At 32.6% G+C, this 24,911-nt stretch overlaps 4 protein-coding genes across 4 annotated transcripts; all 4 read right to left on the bottom strand.

Annotated features, from left to right (window-relative positions):
- LOC105173595 (protein CutA, chloroplastic) lies at positions 345 to 4,523 on the bottom strand. Its single transcript, XM_011095388.2, has 7 exons — positions 4,416 to 4,523; positions 3,452 to 3,661; positions 3,222 to 3,343; positions 2,496 to 2,558; positions 1,587 to 1,618; positions 1,358 to 1,452; positions 345 to 746 (listed from the first exon to the last, which is right to left on the bottom strand). Exons 2-7 carry the CDS (start codon positions 3,616 to 3,618, stop codon positions 665 to 667), a joined length of 561 nt encoding a protein of 186 aa, XP_011093690.1. The 5' UTR covers positions 3,619 to 3,661; positions 4,416 to 4,523; the 3' UTR covers positions 345 to 664.
- LOC105173594 lies at positions 9,877 to 11,180 on the bottom strand. Its single transcript, XM_011095387.2, has one exon. It carries the CDS (start codon positions 11,078 to 11,080, stop codon positions 10,031 to 10,033), a length of 1,050 nt encoding a protein of 349 aa, XP_011093689.1. The 5' UTR covers positions 11,081 to 11,180; the 3' UTR covers positions 9,877 to 10,030.
- LOC105173593 (acidic endochitinase-like) lies at positions 16,566 to 17,733 on the bottom strand. Its single transcript, XM_011095386.2, has one exon. It carries the CDS (start codon positions 17,653 to 17,655, stop codon positions 16,762 to 16,764), a length of 894 nt encoding a protein of 297 aa, XP_011093688.1. The 5' UTR covers positions 17,656 to 17,733; the 3' UTR covers positions 16,566 to 16,761.
- Positions 20,499 to 24,471, bottom strand: LOC105173591 (protein arginine N-methyltransferase 1.1). The gene is made up of 9 exons (XM_011095384.2): positions 24,110 to 24,471; positions 23,316 to 23,326; positions 23,018 to 23,173; positions 22,280 to 22,343; positions 22,037 to 22,179; positions 21,802 to 21,889; positions 21,580 to 21,695; positions 21,311 to 21,461; positions 20,499 to 20,994 (listed from the first exon to the last, which is right to left on the bottom strand). Exons 1-9 carry the CDS (start codon positions 24,321 to 24,323, stop codon positions 20,789 to 20,791), a joined length of 1,149 nt encoding a protein of 382 aa, XP_011093686.1. The 5' UTR covers positions 24,324 to 24,471; the 3' UTR covers positions 20,499 to 20,788.

Genomic DNA, 24,911 nt, shown 5'->3' with positions numbered 1-24,911 from the left:
AAACATATATATATTTTTTCAATATTTACTTAACATCCTTTAAATGTTGAATATTACATATAATCCCTATATGATTAAGTGCAAAATAGTCACTCCTCCATTTCAATTTTTACTTTTATCTCTATCTTTCTTTTCTTGAACAAGATTAAAGGGAGAATACAAAATTTTCAATATCCACATTGACACCCTTTATAATATTAAATATTAAACATATCCTGAAGTTATTTTCTAGTTCGAAATACCATAAAAGTAATATTAATGTTTTCACATCAACGGTTAAAGGTTTCACAATTATATATTGATAATTTCTCAAACAATGAGACGATAATTGTAATCGAGCAAACTGTAGGTAATTGATCCTAACTCATGATACTGAACAGTGAACACAAAGTTTATAATGCACTGCATAAGACATGCACAGGAATCATCTTAACTCAAAGCATGCACATCAGATCTAGTACATAGAGATAACGCGCTATGCATAAAAGCAGTTCCTAACTCTACCATCTTAGGCAGGCGAAGAAAATTTTCACAGCAGAATATCATTATGCAGATATGAAACGATCCACAGATGAAATAGCCTGTCAGAATTTACAATGAGAGGCAGTGTTTCCAGGCAGACTTATATTTGATATAATCTGTTCCCATACTGCATCTGATCGCCTTAGTCCCGTGTGCTGTTCTTAATCCACTCCAAGTATGGAAGGTTGCCACCAGTAATGGGCAAGGCAATCACTTCAGGCACTCTACAGAAAACAAGGGGGCCATGATTTCCCATAACTTATAATAAGAATCAAATTGCTATTGAATGCCTCCAGATCTTTTTGAATTACAAGAATGAGACTGACTGCTCTTATCATCAAATGTAGAAAATCAACCAGTATAGTTAAACACACTGAGATACCGCGGGGTTCTAAAAGTGTAAGGAAAATAAAAAGGCAATTCAACTTATCCATATGTGTACTATATTGGTTAAGATTGTAGCTTTGCTGCTTTCATGTTCGAACAGAATCCTGGTTTCTCTTTTATTCTTTCCCCATAACTCATTTGTACAAATATTTTCCTCCCAGCTTAACTGATTCACATTTTACACGACCTCCTTTAAAATGTAACCCAGTACATTACCATTCTTAGTACAGTAAGATTATGACTTCTGCAGCATTGGTGTACAATTCAACTACATTCACCAATTTCATATCCTACTTAAAACCAAAGCAACTTGTTACTATCTGATATATTTAATTTTAACTAACATAATGTGTTAACCTCCAACATAATACCATTTTGAATTACCACATGTTGTGAGTTTTATATTACTTTGTAGACATTTTCTGATAAATAGGGAGAGAGAGCTCACTCATATTCATGATTTGCTTTCACATGCTCTGTCAAAGCTCCTAGTAGAGATTCCCTGGTCTTGATGATAAGCAGCTCTTCAGAATCAGTTTGTATCTGTTTACAGATGAAGTAGATCAGATAAACAATTCCCAAACTTAAAACTTCCAGGAGACAAGTGTCATAACATGGCCCTTTCAGAGTACAACCAACCAACCCTAATAATTAAAAGGAAAAGAAGGAATATTTACCTCTCCCTTCCACTCATAAACTGATTCAACTCCTACATATAGAAGAAACATTATTACTTTGCATCCAGAGTAAGCATAGCTACAGTGCTAACAATGTCAAGATCAGAAGACAGGAACGAGCAACCAGAGTCCTATTTGGAACATCCAGAGTGGGTAATGACATTTTCACTTCACTAGGAGATAAAAGTTAACAATGAACTCATTCTCAATTCTTTGCTGTAGATTTTCTAGACTTCAATCTTGAAATGAGATAATTTGTACCAAACATGCTAGTGAAAAACTTAGAAGTGCTTTTATTTTTATTTTTTTATTTTTATAATTATTGGAAAAAGCATTTAAATATCCTAAACTTTAATCCACCAAGAACCATCTTTTCACTCAAAACCAACTGATTGTGTGAGACAAAAGTTAAATCCAGCACCCAAGAGCTCAAGATTACTTCCTCGGTTATTAAGTAACAGCTTAACTTGCCAAAAAAATCATATTAAAACAGGTAAACAAAATGGGAGTTGATCAAACTAACCACAATGATAATCTCAAATCCATCTGAAAACAGCTAAAGTAATTCTGTGATACAAAGGTCAAATTCAGCACTCCAGAGTTAAATTACTTTCAAAGTTATCAGGTAACAGCTTAACTTACCCAAATATTCACATTTAAAACAAGTCAAAATCCCAGGAGCTTATCAAACCTAACCACAAAGATAATTTCAAATCCATCTGAACACACCTAAACCTTGTAAGTATAACCAATCACCATCACCGATAAGCAACTGCATAATGACCTTATAACCAGATTTTCACTGAAGAGCCTGAACCCTTGAAAAGGAACTAGCCTTCGCAACTAAATATGTTCCTCCATAATACTTTTGTCTTTACTAAATATTCATTCAAGGGCAGACGAAATAACCTGGGACTCGATTAACACATGCAGCAAGCCGTGCTTTGACTATGCTCTCTGCCAGTTTTTTCCCTATGGAAAACCAGGACAAGAAATCAATCAGATGGGTATTCCTGTAAGTTTCACATTAAAATATTTCTGGAAGTAGCATTATAACATAGAGCATCTATGGTAGGTGCATCATGTGGTAATTTCCAGATGTCAGTGACATTCACTTTGGAGAGCTATAGATCACAATTATTGTTTGGCTATGAAGCATACGGGCAAATATGAAACTGATGAGGAACTTAATAAGCTGTCCTTGCAACTACAGCAGATTATTGAGAGACTAAGAAAAGGTGAACAATTTGCGTAGAGTGTGCCTGAGTGATGATAGCAGGATTTGAGCTATAAAAATTCAAGATTTGCAATCGTTACAACAGTTTCCATCTACAAAACAATAGAGATGTCCTAGACATACTAACTTCGTAAACACAAAAGGAATACATGTGTCACATGAAATAAATAATAATAAAGATGTAGCTGAGATTGAAAAAAATAGCAAGTAAAGAGACATATATTTAAAACCCATAACAATTTTTATAAGGATATTTGACTTAAAAATTAATCAACAGAAACGGCCAAAACACTGCAAAGTGACAGACCACACAAACTCAACCAACTTTTGATGAATCGAAATGGTCCTCACTATTTGTGAATGGTATTTAATAAATTAAACAAAAGTGTAAGCCAAACCTGCTTCTTTGTTTGGAACTGTAACATAGACAACAATGCTAGGCACAGTATTCTTGCTCGCTTCCATGCTTATGTTATGAACTTTCCTATTCTGTGTCTGTGCGTGTGCGCCAAATTTGGAACTGCAGATTGAGGAAGATGCTGACTTCAGATGTCAATTTTCACTTTGAACACAAATCCGTATAGAATGAAACAAACAATTTAGTTACTCCAGGCATAGTAAAAGCTACCTTAAGAGAGGAACAAATGGGAGAGACTGGATAAACCCAGTTCTGGAGGTTAGAGAAATCGAGCAAAGATTTGAGAGACCCAAACTAAGCACACAAAAGGCACCCACCAGAGGTATCCGACGACGAACCACTGTGGAGGATACAACGGATGAAAGTCTTAATGCCATGAGAATTTGCAATTTGTTTTGGCTTTATAGGGAATAGTATTACCTGATACCAGAAGCATGGGCTACACATTTAGACCCTCAGAAAATGAACTAGTATCTTATGTAGTTTATGCCATGATCAAACTCAGAGGCCCATAATTATCAGATTAGTGCATTATACAGAAATAGTCAAATTGTAAACATTATATATTAATTTTAGTAACTCGAAAATATCCCTTTATCATAATCAAATATGTCTAACTTCCAAAATATGCTAAATAATCTCCTCTTGCACAGTAAAAAAGACAGCAAAAGCACTCGACATCATCTTTTCAGTCTTAGAATTGGAATAGGAGTTGAATAAGGATTAGCTCAAATTTGGGTAAAATTTAAAATGCATTTTTGTCCCTTAGTTAATACCAAGGCTTCAATTCCTTGATACAGACCCCTGTTACCAATATCCCCACAATCATTAACTTTTGGACAAAAGCTGAAAAATAACACTTCCACAAACAGAAATATGAAACAACTATTTAACATAGGTAATCAACCCATAATACTAACCCTAGCTTCAAGGGGTATTTCTTAACAAATTCGATATATGCAAAAAATATTATTCACATAAAGAAAATCTTAAGCAGAGGATGTAGCTTCGGGATCACTATGCATACAATAACTGTTCTTCGATACTACCAGAAATTCGAAATTGCAGTGCATACAAAGGAATCTAGCTCAAAATAAATCAAAATTTTAAAAAGTAAAAATTAATTCGATCGCAATTTGATGTGGAAAACTAGCAGAAACAAATTCGAACTTACGAAATCAGTAAAAAGAAGTGTCGCGTCGTGGTTGCCGCAGTTTTCAGATTTGCTCGCTGTCTATACAACCGGGAGAGACAAGGGAGTAGTCAGAGTAAGTGGCACACTCGTGTGCATATATATTTAATAATTAAGAAAAAAAATAAGGGTAAATTCTATATTCAGTCCCTTAAATTCGTATAAAAATAGTATAGTCCCTAAAATTTATTTTTTTATTTTAACATTCTTAAATTTTAATTTTTATCTAATTTGATCCCTCTGATTATTTTTCGATAAATATATGATCGAATTTTGACTCTTTGAAAGGTAAAATAGTCAATAAAATTGATTATAGTATTCCCTTAAATTCATAACATTATCAAATTAAATACTTTATGCACTAAAAAAATATTTTTTTTAATTTTTTAGGTAATATATTATAATTATCTTATGTAAATAATAAAAACTTTGTACTCTTTTGAACATAATAATAATATATTGCTTAATTTAAAATAAACAGTCACTTTTTTTAGTAATTAAAAAAATAAAAATTTTGAAGAAATTTTATAAAACTTATCTAATATAAATATATAATAAAAAAAACTTAAGTCAGTAATTTTTTATATCAAGAATTAAAAATAAGTTTTAAAAAGTTAAACCTTACGATATTTATTAAATGTTTGGGTTTTCAAAAAAGTTGGTAGGTTAGTTTTTTTAACTAAATTCATTGGCAGATTTAATTACATAAAATTGATTTTATGACATATTTTTTTTAATATATAGTCTCATTTTATAGAAAAAGATTTATAAAAATCTCTTAAAATGAATTTACAAGGGTCTTGTGCAATATATATTTGAAATCTACCAAATAATTTAATTAAAAGTATATTTTACCAATGTTTTCTTCGAAATCATAGCTGTTAATATTTATAATATTGTTAAGATTTAATTTTATTAGAAATATATTTAACTCCTAAGATTAAGAACCAACTTAGATTTTTTCATTATATTTTTGGATTAGATAAGTTTTGTAAATTTATTTATAATTTTGATATTTTTTGTCACTTTTGAAAATAAAAAAGAAAGAGACTATTTTATTTTATGTTAAGCAATAGTTAATATTATGTTCACAAGAGTTCAAAGTTTTCATTTGTCATACAAGATAATTATATCATACCATATAAAAATATATGAAAAAAAATAGTTTTCTTTCTAAAAAAACCGACTAATATGATAATTTTACAAATTTAAGAGACTAAAGTGATAAAATAAATTTTAAATTGATTATTTTATCCTTCAAAAAGTCAAACTCCGGCCATATTTTCATCGAAAAATGGTTAGAAGGACCAAATTGAGATAAAAATTAAAATTTAGAAATGGTAAAGTCAAGAAATGAACATGAGGAACTAAAGTGATTTTAAATGAAAACTTAAAAGACCAAAAATAATATTTACCCAAAAAATAATTATTTTATTAAAACTTTATTATTTGAATTTATTTGCTTAATTACATATTGCACCCTGAAATTAAATCTATTAGGCACTTACCAATTTGAAGGGGAAAAAGTTGCAGTTTACACTGTAAAAATCAATGTACATGAAGGGAGTGGATCAACCCGAGAAGTGCAGTGAAAGCGCGAAAAACAAAAAAAAATTACAAAACAAGAAGGCCATCAATCGTAAGAAAAACAAAAATACATAAAAGTACAAACGAATTTACCCTAGTTGTATTTCTTGCATGACTACAAGTATTGAATTCTTTCTCCAGATCCATTCACAGTGAGATCTCGATCTGGAGATCCCCCAAAGACTAACACACCACCTATAAAGGATGTGGCGATTTCATGTTAGCAAAACCACAAGTACAAAGAATCAAGAACGTTATTGATTAACGTTTGAATCTTTGATTCTCTTTCAATCTCTAAAATTTTGAGAGGGTTTCTTGGAGAATGTACCAGAGAAAAAAATGAAAGTATGACCTAATCATATAATACCAAGGATTCTTGACCTAGAAAGACTCCAACAACAGACCACTACCACCAAGCCATCATGTGGCAGAGTTTGGTGCACCCTAGGGCACCTACCTGGCTCTATACACACATCCAAGGAGGAGGGGGCTCCTCCTTAACTTAGCCAAAGCCTAGCCAAGACATTGGGGCTTGCATTTTAATAGATCGGGCTTGATTAATTAAAATTAAATTAAGCGAATGTCTTATGAACTTAAATCAATATAGTTTAATTATAAGCTCCCAATTAAAGGATCCAAACCTTGTATCTCTCTTTCAATTTACAAATATAATTTATAAATTGAACTAAACTGAATAAAACTTAATCTAATTAATTTTAATGGCCAACTTAAAATTCTAGTTGATCCAATTAATTAAATTTCAAATCCATCAATCCAATGGATTAGTGTAAATAAATAATCCAATTATTTATTTCCTTCAAGAACTAATTTAATCCAATTAAATTAATCTGACTCTTTTGGAATTAACTCAATGTCATTATAGTGGTAAGGTATGACTCTTTAGGTTCACCTTCAGCTAGATTTGAGTGTGTCTGACCAACATAATTAATTAAATTAAATTAATTATTCCGACTATCCCATATTTGAAAATGGCTCGTTCCCATAAGTGGTCGTCTAGTAACAGTCTATGGTACTAGAGACTAGGTGAATAGCAGCGTGAACATCTAAGCTCCTACTCCAAACGAGTATGGTTCTATTGTCAACCATCTCCTGGCTTTATTGTAGGGCATGGTATTGGGCGTCGGTTCTCATCCTTAACTAGGTAACTATGCTTGATACTCAATATGCGTTTACTCTACCGATACAATCTAGGAAATCGATCCCTGATTGATCAATTGTGTTGGTCAAAGACTTTTAGAGTCTAAACCATTTCAAAGCATATGAGATCTCACTGTCACATACTAACATAGGACAAATCCTTTTTTGGAATCCATCGTCCTCGCTACATACTCCGACTTTACTGAATAAGGTTTATGATCATGCCTCACGACGCAGTCATCGCTTGCCATATCCAAGATGCAGTCTTTGTATGCATGTGATGCTATGATTCCTTATGTCCAATGACTAATCTCATACTTTCGGTACTGAAAATTCCACTTAAACCTTAAGAGACTTTCATATGACAATTCCCGCTAGTCAATTCAGTCTGTCAACTAACTCACTAAAATTGCACTAACGACCTACGTCTCCTGTCAACCAAACACGGTTGCAGTACTTAGTGCAAGTCCCTATAGAACTTGTGATGTCCTGTCTCGAGGTTCTCAACTTGAAACATTTCAAACCAATCCTCAAAAGTTGGCTTCATAACTGCCAAACTTATGCGCAAGCCAACTCCACGGGTTTAATCTTTCAGTCTGTTGGTATTTTGTTGTGATATTATAACCCCGTTCAACAATGGCGGTAAGCACAACAGAACACACAAAGCCAACTTGATAAATTATTACTATATTCATCAATTCAATATTATTCGATAAAAATTGACGAATGACAAACAGTCAATCCAATTTACTTTTGATCACTCATTCCAACAGTATATTGGGGTAAATTATATTTTGGGACAATTACACTCCCCTCCCTTGAGGTTTAGTATAATTACACATAGACCTTCTATAGTTTAAAAATTACATTTAATACCCCTGAGATTTGTTTCCATCTAACAAATGATTCCCTCAGTTAGTCACTTAATATGAACAAAGTAAAAAATTTTGTCACTTAATGTATATAATTAGTGATCAAACTATAGGAATTTTCGCTTAATTTTTTGTTGCTAACCTTCTGTCCTTTGTCATGTTAATCAGTGATAATTATATTTCTTATTATTGGATTATTGCTTTATGTATATCGCAAATGGTCTCAACATTGTAAATAGTATTTGTTTTCCTCCAATTAATTATCTACCATCACCATCAGAACTTTTAATTGCATAATTGTTCTTATCATTAGAATTGTCAAATTATGAACAATAATTATTATTTTTTGTCATTGAATACATCTAATTAATAATACTTATTTATCAGTTGAACTTTTTTCCTAACATTAACTTTTTTTAAAGTGGTAATTACATGTATAATTATATCAATTTTGATAAATTAAACAATAATTAATTCAATTAATACATTAATATAACTAAAAATAATAAATAAATCACCATAAATACACAGAAATTGACTGGGACTACATACATGCTTGCCCGGGGTCCTCACCTTGACGTACAATTATTACCAATGGAAGACTGACTTTCCGTCGCCGACCACCATTATAAAAGCTTTGAATTGAGGTAGAGATGGATGGCAATTTTTGCAAATGTTATTTATCAATAAACACTTTGAAATTGTAATTGTAATTACAAGTACATTTATTATAATTCAATGACGAAAGTTTAAACAAACTTCCATCAAATAACACTTTCTTATAGTCTACCTGCAACTTTTACAAAAATTATAAAGTAGTCGTGTAATTGTATTAAATTTCAAAAAATGTCAATATAATTACCGTTTACCAAAATTGTATTTTGATGGCATGTTATAAGGATGTGGTCAGAAAACACATGGTTGGAATTGGGTGGTGAGCAGCAAACAAGTTGTACAATTATGTGCAATGGTGGGGGCTTCAACATGGGACATTCACAAACAACTAATAATAACCTGAACAAATAAGTATGAGGGGGGAAGTGTTTTTGTTTGTTTTCAATTGCAAATCATCAATTTTCAGAATCCCTTCTATTATTTTGTGGGACGTGAAAAATAACTATCTACAAGTACGTCACAGGTGTTGAAGTCTCTCTAATCAAGACGTTTTGACGTCTAAATTAGCGAATGGGTCTAAAATTTAGAGACAATATCTAAATTAAGTTTACTGTAAAAACGTACCGACATATCATTAATGAGGAGTTATTTATAGTTTTCACCCAATAATATGACCCGAGGGCCTCTCTTATTATACCGCATATCTGTTACTAATGGTTGGAATTGCAAGTTTTTGGACTGGTTGGGTCAGATCAAGACAACCCGCATATATAATTTTAATGACCAAATTTTTGTATACGTAGTCACAATTGATTACTAGTAATTATATTTGTAGTCATTGGATTATCATTTTACACACTAACTATTGAAAAGTTTTTTTTTTTTTTTTTTTTTTTTTTTTTTATTAACTACAATTTTTACACAATAATTATACTACTATGCTGATTTTTTAGCACACTCTCACAAGTTATGTATTAGTATCATATTAACATGTGATTGATTATAAAACTAAAAATTATAATTAAATTAATGTATAATTTAAATATTAGCCTGCATACATTAGAAGAAAAATACTGATTAATTATTATTATTAAAAATAAAAAAATTCATAATGCGTAATACTTAATTATAAATGTGCAATGACTATTAACAATTATTTTTATAAATTAGAGTTAAAAATTATGATAAATATTTTAATTCGAACAGCAACCTAAAGCACAGATAAAGGATGCCATATATACACTGTCAATAATTTTACAACACTGTAAGTAAACACAAACACTGTCGACAACAATCGAGATTAACTGCACTATGTTGCATGAATTGAGCCACACATGTAGCAGGAACACGTGCTACGTACAAAAACTACTGCACTGTGTACACTATCACAAAGCAAGGAAGCACAGCCCTCGGATTGAAAACCACCAGCTCATCCTCCTCGTCTTCGCTCCCCCTACCCGCGGCCAGCGAATCGAACCCTGGATCCTCTTTGTCCACCAGACCCAAGTCACATCCGACCCGACCCGCAACGACCCGGCAAACTAGCAACGCCCGCTTCACGTGCATGAACTTGAACTCCTCCTCGATGTCCTCGGGTACGGCGGAGTGCGCGCCGTAGCTGGTGCCCAGCGTCGAGATCCCGTCCATCTTGGGCGAGAACCCGCTCCTGATAATCCCACACACACTGCAGTACTGCTGGCTGCATATGCTTGACTCCAGTTCGCATATGAAGGTGGTGCAGTAGAACCGCAGCAACTCGTTGCCGTCGGCGATGCACCGCTCGTTTCTCGGTGTCTTTATCTTGGCCGCTGCCGCCCTCGACTTGACGAGCTCTCTGTACTCCTCGAATACGGAGATTGACTTGGGACTGTTGTGGATCTTGAGGATCCGATGGATGATGGGGCTCTTGGCCTTCTCGGGCCAGCCCATTTTGAATATGATCCGAACGATGTTTTCGCCGTCGACGAGCTCAGAAACCGCGTGCTTTGCGGACTGGTGAAGGTGGAGAAGGGCCGGGGACCGGAGGATTTCGCCGCAGACGGCGCAAGGGTGGATGTCGGTGCGCGAGAGCAGTGGGTGGTTGGGTTGGGATAGATTAGTCTGATCTTGTGATGGGGTGGTGGGAATTACGGCGGTGGGAGGGATTGCGCGTAAGGAACGTGTGGAGGAAAATGGGGATTGGATTAACGAGTGTTCCGGTTGTGGAGTGGGGTCGGAGGCTGCAGCAGCGGCGGAGGAAGAGGAGGAGAAGAGGCGTTTGATGAAAGTAAAGAGTGATGCTGTTTGTGTGGCGACCTTTTTCTTGAAGTCATGGTGACGGCGGCGGTGATGGTGGTGGTGGGGGGAGAAGATGAAGCAGGCGAAGTGGAGGAGGAGGAGGAGGAAGTGGGAGAAGAATGCGCGGAGAGAAACCATTTTTGTGGAAGGAAGAAAATATGGAAGAAAGGGAGTAAAGAAGAGATGTAAAGGAGGGAGGGGTGGAGTGGGGTGGGGGGTTGAGAAGGCAAGTTGATTGAAGGCATCTCATCTCCATCATCTCCTATGGGAAATTTTAGTCCCAATTTGTTAAATTTAAATTAATTATTATAATAAATATAATATATTTATTATATGATTGTTGTTAATTTTATAAAAAATAATCAATTATAAAATAATTATAATATACTTATTTTATAATTAATTTGATTTGTTTCGATCAAACTTGATTCCAACAACAATTTTTTCTATCTTCCATTTTTTCTATACTATTAATCTCTTCATAAATATGCATAATAATTGTATAGAATAGTAGTAGCCTATTGAGTTAGTTTTGAAAATTAATGAAGTATTTAAGAGCACTTTAGTGTTATATATCATTTTCTAATTTAATTTGATATATATGTATATATTCATATTTGTTAAGGTTAATTACACTTAAACCTCCTCAAAAAATATGATATTATACTTTTTTCTAAAAAAATTTTAAAATTATACTTATACCCCGTTCGTGTATACCTGCCTCTTTTCTTTAGAATTTGGACGAAAAATGCTGACTTAAGCAAAAAAAAATATTAACTTTTAATTTTTGACCCTTATTTAATATTTTCACGTATATTTTTTTACTTATAAAAGGAAAAATAATATATATATATATATGTATATATCGAGTGAAGTTAACATCATTATAATTTTTTCCTTCATAAGTACAACATTGTTACATGAAAACGTTAAATGAATGGAAAATTAGAAATTTATGCAATTTTTTTAGTAACATCAATATTTTTAATCTAAATCCTAATAAAAGAAGCTCGGATATATAAAGTGAATTTTTGAATACGATGTAAGTATAATTTTAAAATTATTTAAAAATATATATAATTTTATATTTTAATTTAAAAAGAGTCTAAATTTAATTAACCTATTTGTTACGTATCTCATATTAATGTATCGATGTACATTAAGGAACTAAAAATACATATGAATGTAATGTGTAATGTGAGATCACATCAAAATGTGAAAATTGATATAAGCTAGCAAAATATAATTTAAATGCATTAACACTGCCACAAATTATTAAGATATTAAATATTAAATAATTCTTTTTAATAGTTTAAAATTTTAAATAAAGTAGTCGATTAACGTGATACTAAATTCAGGTCAAATAAAATGTGTTTGCTTTGGCCAATGAGTCCTAATTTAGTTGGCGAAGTGAGGCCCCATAACATTAAAGGCTATGAGTTCGAACCCCACTTATGGGTGGAATGTCGTTTTAACTTAATAGTAAGTGTATTGTTTCTACTGTTAATATGCATAAAAATATGTTGGCCAAAAGAAGTCTAAACGATCCAAAAGGAAGAAAGAAACGAGAGGCTCGTAACATCCTAGGAGGTCCAAGACGACCTGTTAGGCCGTCTTAGCGAGTGTCCTCCAGAATAGACTGGTAAAGGGAGGTGGCCCAAAACATCCCCCTACTCAGTCCATGATCAATGCTCGATAAATATTCAGTCCAAAAGGTCCATACACGCGGTAACCCACTCTCCCATGTGGCATCCCATTCTCTCACGTGACATCTCGTTAATCCTGAGGTCAACAATCACTTTGGACCACATCAGCCTTAATAAGGAGGACACCCCCTGGCGGCTAGGATTTCTTGCATACGAGGGAGTTCCCCTCAAATTCCTGAACTCATTGTAATTAATTTATTTCAACTAATAATAATCCATCGTCTTTATATAGAAAAAAGAAAAAATGTGTTTAGTTTGTTGCAAAGGGGAGGCATCTTGTTAACCTGTCAATGGAAAGATAGGAGCAACTTGAAACAAGACAAAAGAGCAGTGAGGGGTAACTGAAGGCTGCCAATATTTCCAAGATTAACCTGTCGGGAAATTTCAAAACTGAAATGAGATGGAACTTTGTTGCCAAACTCGAAAGAATTATGAGTCACTTGTGGTGGCATGCATATATCTTACCCTTCACATTATATTTTTACACAATATTATCCTTATATTATATGCATATATATATACATATATATATATTTAGTTCAAAAAATTCATTTTTTAGTATTTTTTATTTTAAGTTTAATTAAAATTATCTTAATTGAAAAAAATATCTTTTATTTATAATAAAGTAAAATATAATTAGTGAATTAAATAATTCAAATTTTATTTTTTATAGACTTAAAGTTAACTAATTAATGAGTACGATAAATACACAAAAAAAATTTCATGAAAAGATTTTATTAATTTGGTTATAAAATTAAGTTATTAACTATTTATTCTTTTAGATAAAATAACTAATTGTATATCAATTTTTAAATAATATTTTTTTAAAAATATGATAAAATTTATTTATTTATTTATTTTCTAAAAATATTGAACTTTTGATTAAGCATATATATATTTTAATTTCTTTTAAAAGGTATATATGAGTTGTTGGTTATATTGTATTATTGTGTATCACTATACATTAATTTATATTCCACTTTTAATTTAAATTCTTCATTTAATAAAAAATTTAACTAAAAAATAATTTCATAATAATTTAATTTGTAAAATACTAAAATATATTATAAATAATATAATCATCCAGACATATGGAGTATTTTTTATGTAATACTAGCTCAACACCAACCCAACCCACCCTTAATCCGCTAATTGGCGGCGTGGTTTGGGTTGGGTCGATCACTTGGAACTGTCCTTCAATTTTTTTAAATACATCAAATAATATTTTAAATAATAAAAAATATTTATAATTATATTAAATTTTAGAACAAAATTATTGTAATTAAAGAGTATAAGGGTGATATAGTCCTCTCTCTCTCTCTCTCTCTGGATAATGATTGGTACTTGGGCATGTGACATATGCAATGGACAAGTACGCGCCAAGTCAAATTACATTAAACATATATACAATTTAAGTTTATGTCCCTACAAAATATATATTAATTTGATTTAAAATTAATACTATCAACTACAATTAAATAAATCAAAATATTTAAATGTGAATACTTAAATTTTGACTAATATTAATTAATTAATTTTAGAACAAAATTATTGTAATTAAAGAGTATAAGGGTGATATAGTCCTCTCTCTCTCTCTCTCTCTGGATAATGATTGGTACTTGGGCATGTGACATATGCAATGGACAAGTACGCGCCAAGTCAAATTACATTAAACATATATACAATTTAAGTTTATGTCCCTACAAAATATATATTAATTTGATTTAAAATTAATACTATCAACTACAATTAAATAAATCAAAATATTTAAATGTGAATACTTAAATTTTGACTAATATTAATTAACATCGATATGGTTTTAGTTATGATCAAGTTTTTTGTTGTTATTTCTTGGGTAAATTTCAACCAGCTCTTTTAAAGTTCGATATAATTACGAATGATAACTCGTTGTTTGGGAAATCTCAACCAGCTCTATTCCCATCATTTTTCTCTGGTGAAATGACTTCAAAGTTGTTCCGAGTTATGAATTACAATTTTAGTTACTTTTATTTAAAAAAAAAATTATGGACTAAGTGGATTTTACCAATTTTCAAGTTCTTCTCTCCAACTTCGTCCGCTTTTTTATAATTTTTTTGGAAAAAAATAATATAACAAGTGCAAAATTGGCAATTTCAAGAATTCATTTAAAGATTACATAATATCATCTAACATTATGGGATATTGGTAATTTTTCAAACAACGAGTGATGTATCCATAATTATGTCAAATCTCAAGGAGGTCGTTGTAATTTAACATTATTTTTAGCAATAACCAATACATTTATTTTGATTTCCGACTATAACTAATGGTTTAACTTCACTTACTGAAATTACGACTAACAGTTGTTTTAATGCTTTATTAATTATTATTCTCTATGTATAATAATATATTTTTAATCATAATAATTAATTATTAAAAAAAATTACATTTCAGTAACTCAAAACAGTTGTTCGTTACAGGGAATTTATAAAAGCATAGACTTTGAAGGGAATTCTTAATTGCAATTGTCGGTCATTTTAATTTATATTTTATTTATTTATCGTTTTGTAAGAGATTAATTAATTATATTAATTATGGCATGATGATGAAGTGACACATGCTCATGTCCACTCATTTACCCCATTATTTTCCAACTATATCTACATTTTGGCCCTTCTGTAAAATGATAAATTGCATTTTGGCCCTTTAAGTTCATGGTTGTAAAACTTTTAGTATCATTAGAATTATTTGACCCACAAGTTACTACAAATCCTCACATGGGTTCAATGAGGTAAGTACTTTTAAAGATGCTTTATATTTGATGAAAATTATAATTTTAATCCCACATTATAAATCATTTTGAAATATCGACCCTATAATTCTTAGAATAGTCAATATAGTCCCATAGTTTAATGATATGTGCAAAAAGCACATTGCCATTAAATTTTAGACAGAAAAGGCACGTGGTTGTTAACTTTAATTAAAGTTATGTTTTTTTCTTTTGCAATTTTCGTCCCACACTATGGATATATAATTCTAAAAAATAACAAAAAATAGTTTCATACATATTCTTACGTGCGCAAAAAGCGCCACGCCGCAAAGCAAATAGCTAAAGATAATCCCGTCATAATATTAGATGGAAAATCCGTCCGCACTAGAAGAAAATTTATTATTTACTATAATTTTATTGGTTATGAATTAAAATTATGATAAATAATAAATATTAATTATCAAAAAACTTAAATTATCCATCATGAGGACTATTTTTGCTATAGCTATGAGCCAAGACAAATGTTTAGCTACACTGACAAAAATCATGGTCATGGTCAATATAACTATTTACTACGACTATTTATTTTTAATTATAAAAATTAACTATTAAATATTTTTAATTATGATAATTTACTATAATTAAATATTAAATTTTTTTCTTGATAACTTAATTTTTATACAGATGATAAAATATGCAAGAGGAATACGATGTTTAACTTTTTGCCAAGGCTTATATTTATATTTTTTAGCCTAACTTTGAATTACTACCTCTATAAGTTACGAGATATTTCAAAGATGTGAGGATAATATTGTCGTCCTACTTGTCTTTGTATGCACCAGTTAAATTCTAATCCAAATTGAAATTGATTAAATTTGAATCAATTATATGTCAAGTATAATATTTTTTATTGTATGATTAATGTACAATTTAAGAAAAATGACAAATCATATTAATAATTGCATCTGTTATATAATTAGTTTGAATTGATCAAACGTGATTTGAGTATGAATTTTCTGTTTTTCAAGTGGAAGACGGAAGCAAACCTAGTAACGTCAATCACAAAGTTAAAGGGAAATTTTTGTTTGGATCAGGTTTGATCGAATAGAACCAATTACAGAGCAAGTGTATGGCACTTGCTTTTGATTGGTTATTTTTTCTGAATTGTACACCAATTACACGATAAATGTATTATATAACAAAATTTTCTCAAAATAACATGGATATTGATTACAAGGCAGGAATAAGAGATTCACACACGTCTATCCAACAAAAAAAAAAACAGAATCACACACACACACAAACACAAACACAAACACACATTCATCCCATCAGCATATATACACACAAGGAACTGAAGATTTTTACACATTGTTCTTGATTGCAGCACTGTATCCACTCTGATCATCATAGTACTTATCCCACAGCATCACACCTCCATACTTGCTGGAACCCTTGATCGCCGGGAGCACTTCTGAAGTGAGAACATGCGCAGGAATAAAGCCACTTCCAGCAGCAGCCTGAGCAGCCGGCAGCCCCAGGAAAATCTCCCTGGCCTTGATAGAACCCCACTGCTTCCAGGCCTGTTCAAGATTCGTCATTCCAGACGAGTACTGGCACGGAGGATTGTTGTAAAATTGAACCCAAACGTAGTCGAAAAGGCCCGTCTCAAGCGCACCTCCAATCCAGGCATCAGGGAAAGGGCACTGAGGAGCTGCACTCAAGTACACTTTCTTCCCCCTCTTGCTGTAAGCAGAAAGAAATCTAGCCAAATCATCCCAATGCTGATCGGTTCCACCCTCGATATCAAAGTCGATCCCATCAAGAACTGCATTGCCTAGTGGACGTGACGACGATTTCCCACCCAAGAAATTGTCCCACAAATACGTCGCGACTTGCCTGGCGTCCTGAGTGGACGCAAGATAGTAGCTCCCGGCAGCTCCCCCTATCGAGAGCATCACTTTGACGCCTTTGGCCTGGCAGGAGTTGATGTCGGAGCTGAGACCCGTGCAGCCATTGACGGTGGGGTCGCAGTGGCCAGCAAGATTGATCATCGGAGTCTGCCCGTTGCCAAATGTTGCAAGGAATGCTAAGTTCACAAAGTCGTAGTTCCCAGTGGCGCAAGTTTCTGCCAGCGTGCCTTCGTTGCCGTTCTGTCCCCAGTAGATTGATATTTTGCCGGCTTGGGCTAATGAAAAGAACAAGAATGTGGAGATGAATAAGGGAAATGAGAGTTTGGGGTGAAACGAAGCTGCCATTGATGACAAGTGATTGTTTGCTTAACTGATTGTATGTGTTGTTGAATGTTGTTTTGCAATCTGCATGGAAGGACGTCTTCCCATATATAGAAGGTGAGATGGAGGGTGTGGACAATTCAGAGTTCTTGTCAGGAAATTGGTGCGTAGCGTACGTTACTGCTAAATCTTGATGGATTATTGTTCTTGAGCTCTGACTCCTGTTTTCTGATTTTTAAAGTGGGACAAAATACAAGTTTTTGGTTGCGGAATGTCTTGAAAATCTTTCCTTAAGTTGTTCAATTTTGTGGAGTTCAGTCAGTTTTGCTTTTAAAAAAATGGATGATTACATATTTGATACAATTATTCGTAAATTTTTTTGTAGAATTTAAAATGACATGTAATACCTCTAAAATTTCATGAAATCTGTTGAAATCATTAAAAAAATTAAATAAAAATTCCTATTTACGCTTAATTGACAATTATAAACTTATTATAAGTAAAATAATATTTTTCTAACTAAAAAATTATCCATAGTAATCTCTGAACCAATTTTTTGGCATCCGAATTATCAATAATCCTGGATCGAGTGCTTCTTTGTTCAACATGATAAATGCCTCAGTTTCATAGCGTGCGCACACCAATAATATGGAAAATATAATTTAGGAATAATCACACTTCCTCTTTCTAAAGTTTGGTGTAATTAATACTTAAATTTCATGTGGTACAAAATTACATCTAATATTTTTTAGAGTTGCTCCGCAAACAAATAAGTTCCTCCGTTAACTAAAATTCACTGAATTTGCTGATATAAACAAAAAAACTGAATGAAAATTGAGATTTGCCCTCGATTGACTTACTGACATATTGTAAGTCAAATAATTTTTTCGATTAAATTTTCATTATAAGAGTAAAAATATACCTCCTTACATGTATTAACATACGAATACGTATGAGGATAATTTGATCACAGTACCTCAAAGGATGAGATTTGTAATTAGCCCTATAATTTATTATCATTACCATTAATTTATGTGGCCAAATTGTATTGGATGGGGGGGGGGGGGGGGGGAGCCTTTTTTTTTTTCAGCATTTTCTTTTTCCTCTATTTCTTGGCTCAAAGAATATAGACAGCAGGCACAACCAAATGGTAGGCGATGATTAATCTTAATAAATTCGTGTATATTTGTATAAAGCGTATTGATGATTTTTTTAAAAAAAATTATTTATTTCTTCACATATTTTGTTATATGAAATCGAACTATTGGTGTCTTGAATTTTATGATCTGTCAAATTTTTATTCTTTTGATATTTTATTTTATTTTTATTTCTTCTCAACTCCCACGTTTCCTTTTCTTCTCTCATCTTTTTTTTTTCACATTTTCTAATATTTTTTTATCTGATTTACTATATTCTTTTAAACAATAATTATTTTTAAAAAAGTAAATTAATTATATGCACACATCTGAATATGTGACATATACTTATAGCAATTAATGCTGAAGATGCATTCACAAACATTTAATTGGCATAATTATTCCAAAATGCATTTAGATAAAAAAAGTATAAATATTTTTTGGCAGAAATTAATTAATTATAATTTTAGTTCACTCAAAAATTATGGTCATATAAAAAATAACAATCTGTATAAAAATTCAAAGAGACATCATTACTTTTATAAGAGAAATGACAGGAAAGAAGGTGCCTCCATTGACTCTTATTGAGATCCCAATGTGCAATTTCTCAAAAGAAATATGTATTTTTCATTTTTATATCAATTTTTTATACAAATATCTTTTTGTTTAGATTAAATGACGATGCTTCTTTTCCTCTTGTTAGTGGTATTAGTTTCAATATATTCCTTTATTTGAATAAATATTACTAATTGTATTATTGTTTTAAGGTTTGGTAGCAATGCTACATCCATATATAGTGATGTAATAGAAGATGTTTGCAATAGCTTCAACTTATACTATGGAAATAACTTGCAAAAGAAGTTGTAAATTAAGTAATGATATAACTTCAGTGTTTGAATATAAAGTAAAAGGAAATTGAAGTGTTTGTGTCAATTACAATTATCTACCAATAATAACAATCATATAACATTCATTCATGTCAGATAATTAAAATCATAAGGCCTCAGCTTCGATTAAACTAGGCCTCATCGGCTAAAAAACTAGAATGTTAAACACTTGTGTTGAAATGTACTAATTTGGCCCAAAATAACATAATTTTACTAAAAAAAGTCAGCTGAGAGGTGAAGGTATTTTGGGATTTTTATAGATATAACAAGGATATAAATGTCTAAAATCAAATTTGAAATATTTACTAAAGTGCCAATAAGCTTAGAATAGCTAATATTAAGCTTGAAAAAGGCTAAAGCAAAATAATCAAACATTCCAAACACTTTTCCTTAAACTAAAAGTTCAAAAACACTTATTTCAATTTTTTCCCAAACACCCTCTAGATTAGCCACTGCGCTCCAACTCTCTTTATTTGCTTGAGACAGATCTAATATTCATACCTGCTGGATGAATCATGAGAGTATGAAGCTCAACATAACAGGGACAAATGGAAAACAGTAACGTAGAATTCTTGGATTTTCACAACTCAGTTGGCATATTATAAGTAACTTCTATAAGCAAATAGCAAAACCATGAATCGAAATTTGAGATGCCAACAACAGAATCTTCCTCTAGTATCAAAATTCCTCTTCTAGTTTTTATTTAATTTCCACCAGAAATGTTCATCTATATGAATGCTTGATAATGTAAACATCGGTACCATTTCCAGTCTTTAGGCTATTGTTAGGTACGGTCAAATAAAGCATTGAGGTTAGTTAAAAAAGCAAATAAGACTAGACCACCGAATCTCACAAACAATAATTTCAATATAAATATAATTGACTAAGCTACAATGGCAAGTTATTGTATCTCAGCAAACCGTCAGGCAACATGCTGGGAACCCAGCTGCGTTCTAGGATACATGACATTCATTACCTTTATCGGGAAGCTGTCGGCAGCTACAAAATTGCAGCAGCTAGCAGAACAAGTGAAGCTGTTTGACAGTTCAAACGCAGCAGCCTTAAGCAGACAATTCCCGTAACTTCTCCCACCATAGCAAAATTTAACACCACAGAACATTAGGTGTAACATGATCAGCGCATTCTGTAATATTGAGTTCTTGAGGCCTGGCAATGCCGACCATTTAGCGAATACTTTAGCGTTATATCCACATCACGAGGATTCTTCTTATTGGGTGCGACAGTCAGTGTCCCTATTACGGCCTCCCCTTGGCATATACTCAGCACATCTTCTAGGTATAGAACTGTTTGTTTCCAGTGAGTGGCACGTGACTTGGGTCCTGCGTATTGAATTATAGTCATTATCAGAAGTCATAATGCAACAGAACCCCATGCTTTTGACATGACAAAGGATGCATACTTTTCATCTATCTTCCGGACCCAATGTAAAAAAAGCAAAAATAGCAAAACAATTGCTAAACCAACAAATGATTACTCCTTCAGTTAATATGACATTAATGGAACAACCACTTATAATTACTTTAGTGGTCTTTTACTCATGCGATCATGATGGGGGTTAGCATATTCCAAGACCATGAAAATGTGTCTTACGAACCCCAAAGGAACAAAATATATTCAGAGGAGTATATATCGTACCGGTAGAGAAGCCCATCAACTTATGGCACTTGGTAAAAGAAACATCAAAATAAGCAACAAGAGCGTGGATGTAGTCATCGCGTTCTGCAACAAGCTTGAAAGGGGCAGTGAAGGAAGCATCTCCTGCAGTCATTTTAGATATGTCCATCGTCTGTAAAAATTAGGAAAGACAAATGATTTAGGACAAAAGTTCTTCCTTGTACATAACCTTAAAAAGTTAACAATTGACAATAATGAACAAGGTTGGAGACAAATAGGAAGTTCTCAACCTTGAGTAATTGGCAGTTTGTGACAATCTGGTTTTGCTCTACAGTGTCAACAAGAGGTTCCATTATGGACTGCTTCCTAATGCAGCTCATGTCAAATCCGTATACATTATTCCAGACTGTAACAGCATGGAAATGCAAAAGTTCAACACACCTCTTATGTGGGCATAAAAAATATCATATTCATTAATTCAATAAAAGCCATGTCAGAAGTCCTTAGCTTACATTCAATCTTGTCTTCCTTGTAATCAGCATCTTCAATTGCCGTCAAATAGAGAGAAGCTTTATCCGGCAATACAAGACCATCTTGGACCTGCAAATAGCAAATAATAAACCACATAACCTTCGATTTCGCATACCGGGGATAGAACAGAAATCTAGTCTCTTTGCAGCTTACATGCAACTTAAAACAATTTTACTGACCAAATGGGTTGTATAAGTAGTAAGAAAACAAACTTACAAGCCATTTGTCACGAGCGTAAAGGACTGTGTTTAACATATTTTCATAGACCAGAAAATAGCCCATCCACTCAGAAATAATAACATCAACTTGAGCAACTGGAAGCTCAATTTCTTCAATCTTCCCCTTAAGAACTGCTATCACTGAAATTCAAAAAAGACAGCAGGAAACCATTAAAACCAATGAGGTGTAAGATATAATCATGGCACAACTTAAAAGAGTTTGGGCCAGAAACAGCACTACCATTTGAATAACCATTTAGCTTTACTATCTCCTGAGCCATATCGGCCATGCTGGAGCATTCCACCTGAAATTCGAGAGATTGTAATCAGATAAATTTAGAAAAGCAAAAGTCAAAAACAGATTTCCCACGGATCAATCCTACTTTTTTAATTTGTACACACAATTAGATACATGTAACGTGCAGCACTTTGAGCAAACATTGTATATCACGATATAAGCAATGTTTGATAGTTATAACCACAAAATTACCCAGATAAAATGTTTTGGCAAATAAATATATAATGTTAATAAACACATTAAAGAAACCAAAGATTTGGTTTGTTGAAGCAATGAGATTATAGCTCATCTCCAAGGCAGACTATAGTTAGATGCCAGAGAATCCATACATACATGCTATTGACACAATGAACGGCACAAGCATAAATAACTTGCACATGACAAGATAATATCCGCAGTTAATATGAAACATCATCATCGTAAATTGCATAGATTACAATGAAGTTCATGTAAATATTAGTATATGTCCTCTCTTTGTCAAATCAACTCAAGGAAGCCTAAGCCAGAAACGCTTGTTGCCCTGCTAGGAGGCTCCAGAGATTCACATCGATTTGAGATAATAAATTAATAAACCAGCTATCACAATGGGACTGAAGCCACATATGCATAGAATGCATAAGAAAGGAACAATAATGACATAACACACAAGAAAAATCAGGAACTGCAAGCGGGAATCTTTACCGCATAAACATGTTTAGCCCCAACTTTGGCACAAAATAGTGAGAGGATTCCAGTCCCAGCGCCCACGTCAAGGACTATTTTGTCCTTGAAAAGGAAGGAATTCTTATAAATGACATTTTGGTATGTCTTAGTTCTAACTACATCCTTCAACATTTCCTGCATCAGAAAGTCGCATAATCAGATTGGCAGCTTTGTATATACATCTCAAAAGGGAAGAGGATGCTTCCCAAATCTCCAGGCTAGGAAATGTAACAAAACCAGAAGTCTAACAGCTTTACTTCCAAATTCTGACACTTACTTCATGGATACCTGCAAACATTGGAAAAAGAAAGCATAATGAGTTACTTCGAGTAGCAAAAAGTAATGCGAGGGTAGGCCAAGTTGGAAGAAGTAGATAACCTTTTGATTTTAAACATTTCACTCAATTTTATCCATAATTCAAATCACATATAACTTATGTTTCTTGTGCTGGAGAGAGAGGGGGTAAGAACACCACAAAGAAACACACTCGAAACAGAATTCAAGCATTGAAAACATCACTTGGACAAGTTGACATACAATTAAGAGAAATGGAGAAATCAAAGAAGCATGCCAGAATTAGATAACTGAAAAACATTATGAAAATAAACAGAGAGGGTAACTTAAAGTTCATTTACCAAGGCAAAATGGAAGTCCAAGAAAGACTCTTTTCCTTTTTTCTCATTCCACAAAAATACACCAAACTGACAAAAGCATAAATAAATAAAACCTGTTCTTCCCTATTGCAAATCGACTCTACACAAATCACTAGAAGCAAACACCAATACCAATAAAGCAAACAAAAAACCAGGCTTGTGTCCATCTGAAACCAACCTCGACACCAACCCAAATAAACCGCAAACCAAATAAAAGGAAAACAAAAGAAAAATAAATGAAAAAAACTTTCTGCAGCTGATAATATATGCATTCTAATTTACATGCGCGCATCCATCATCAGAACCCCATATTACGCTACTCACAACTCCCCATAATATCTTTCCTCACAGTACAACCAAACATCACAAAAGGTACCAGTTTTTTAGGTGAAAAACGAATGCAAGAGGAATGAATTACCGAAATGTGAGTAAGAATCGAAGTAATAATCGGCGCTGGTCTTATCATCCCCAGCAGCAAACGAATCCTCCGGCTCGCACATGGCGGTGTCTTCCTCGAGATTAGAGCTCTCGGTGGCCACTTCTTCGAGGGTCCCCGCTTCCTCATCGTCGTCATACTCGAACCTGATTTTGGTAGGCTGGTTTTTGACATCAACATTGTTTTGAGTATCCATGGTTTTCGCTCAAGATTATCAAAAAATCAAGAATGTTTCGGGGTTAGGGTTTTAGGGAGGGAGAATCAGGCGGCTGGAACTAGAACTAGGGCTTATTGCTGATTCTGACTGCTTCAGCCTTGTCTTTTGACCTGTAAATATCTGCTACCTTACTGTCACTGCCTCTTCATTTCCCCAATTATTTATTATTTTTCCTTTTATTTTCTCTACTTATATGGAATGGCTTCTCACTGTCTATTTTTTTAATAAATGTACCATTTAAAAAGTTGAATAAATTAATTATTTTATTAATTAATATTATTTTTTATTTTATAAAAAATTAATATGATGGTGTCATTATTTATCATTTGAGTGTGAAAAATTTTTCGATTTTATATTTTATAAATAAAAAATGATCAATTAACACGATAAAATACGGAGCGAAATAAACAGTTGAAAGTCATGAATTCGAATAGTTAAAAGGGAGTTTGAAGTCAGTTCTGATCATTCTTTACCAAAGAGGGGGAAGAAAAGGGGAACAACTGAAAGGTTATCAATGTTTTTCTTAGGAAAAAAAAAGATATGCACTGAAAAGTAAATTAAATTTGT

The sequence above is a fragment of the Sesamum indicum genome, linkage group LG11 (assembly GCF_000512975.1).
Source record: "Sesamum indicum cultivar Zhongzhi No. 13 linkage group LG11, S_indicum_v1.0, whole genome shotgun sequence".
Lineage (NCBI taxonomy): Eukaryota > Viridiplantae > Streptophyta > Magnoliopsida > Lamiales > Pedaliaceae > Sesamum > Sesamum indicum.
This window is presented reverse-complemented; position numbering and strand designations above follow the sequence as displayed.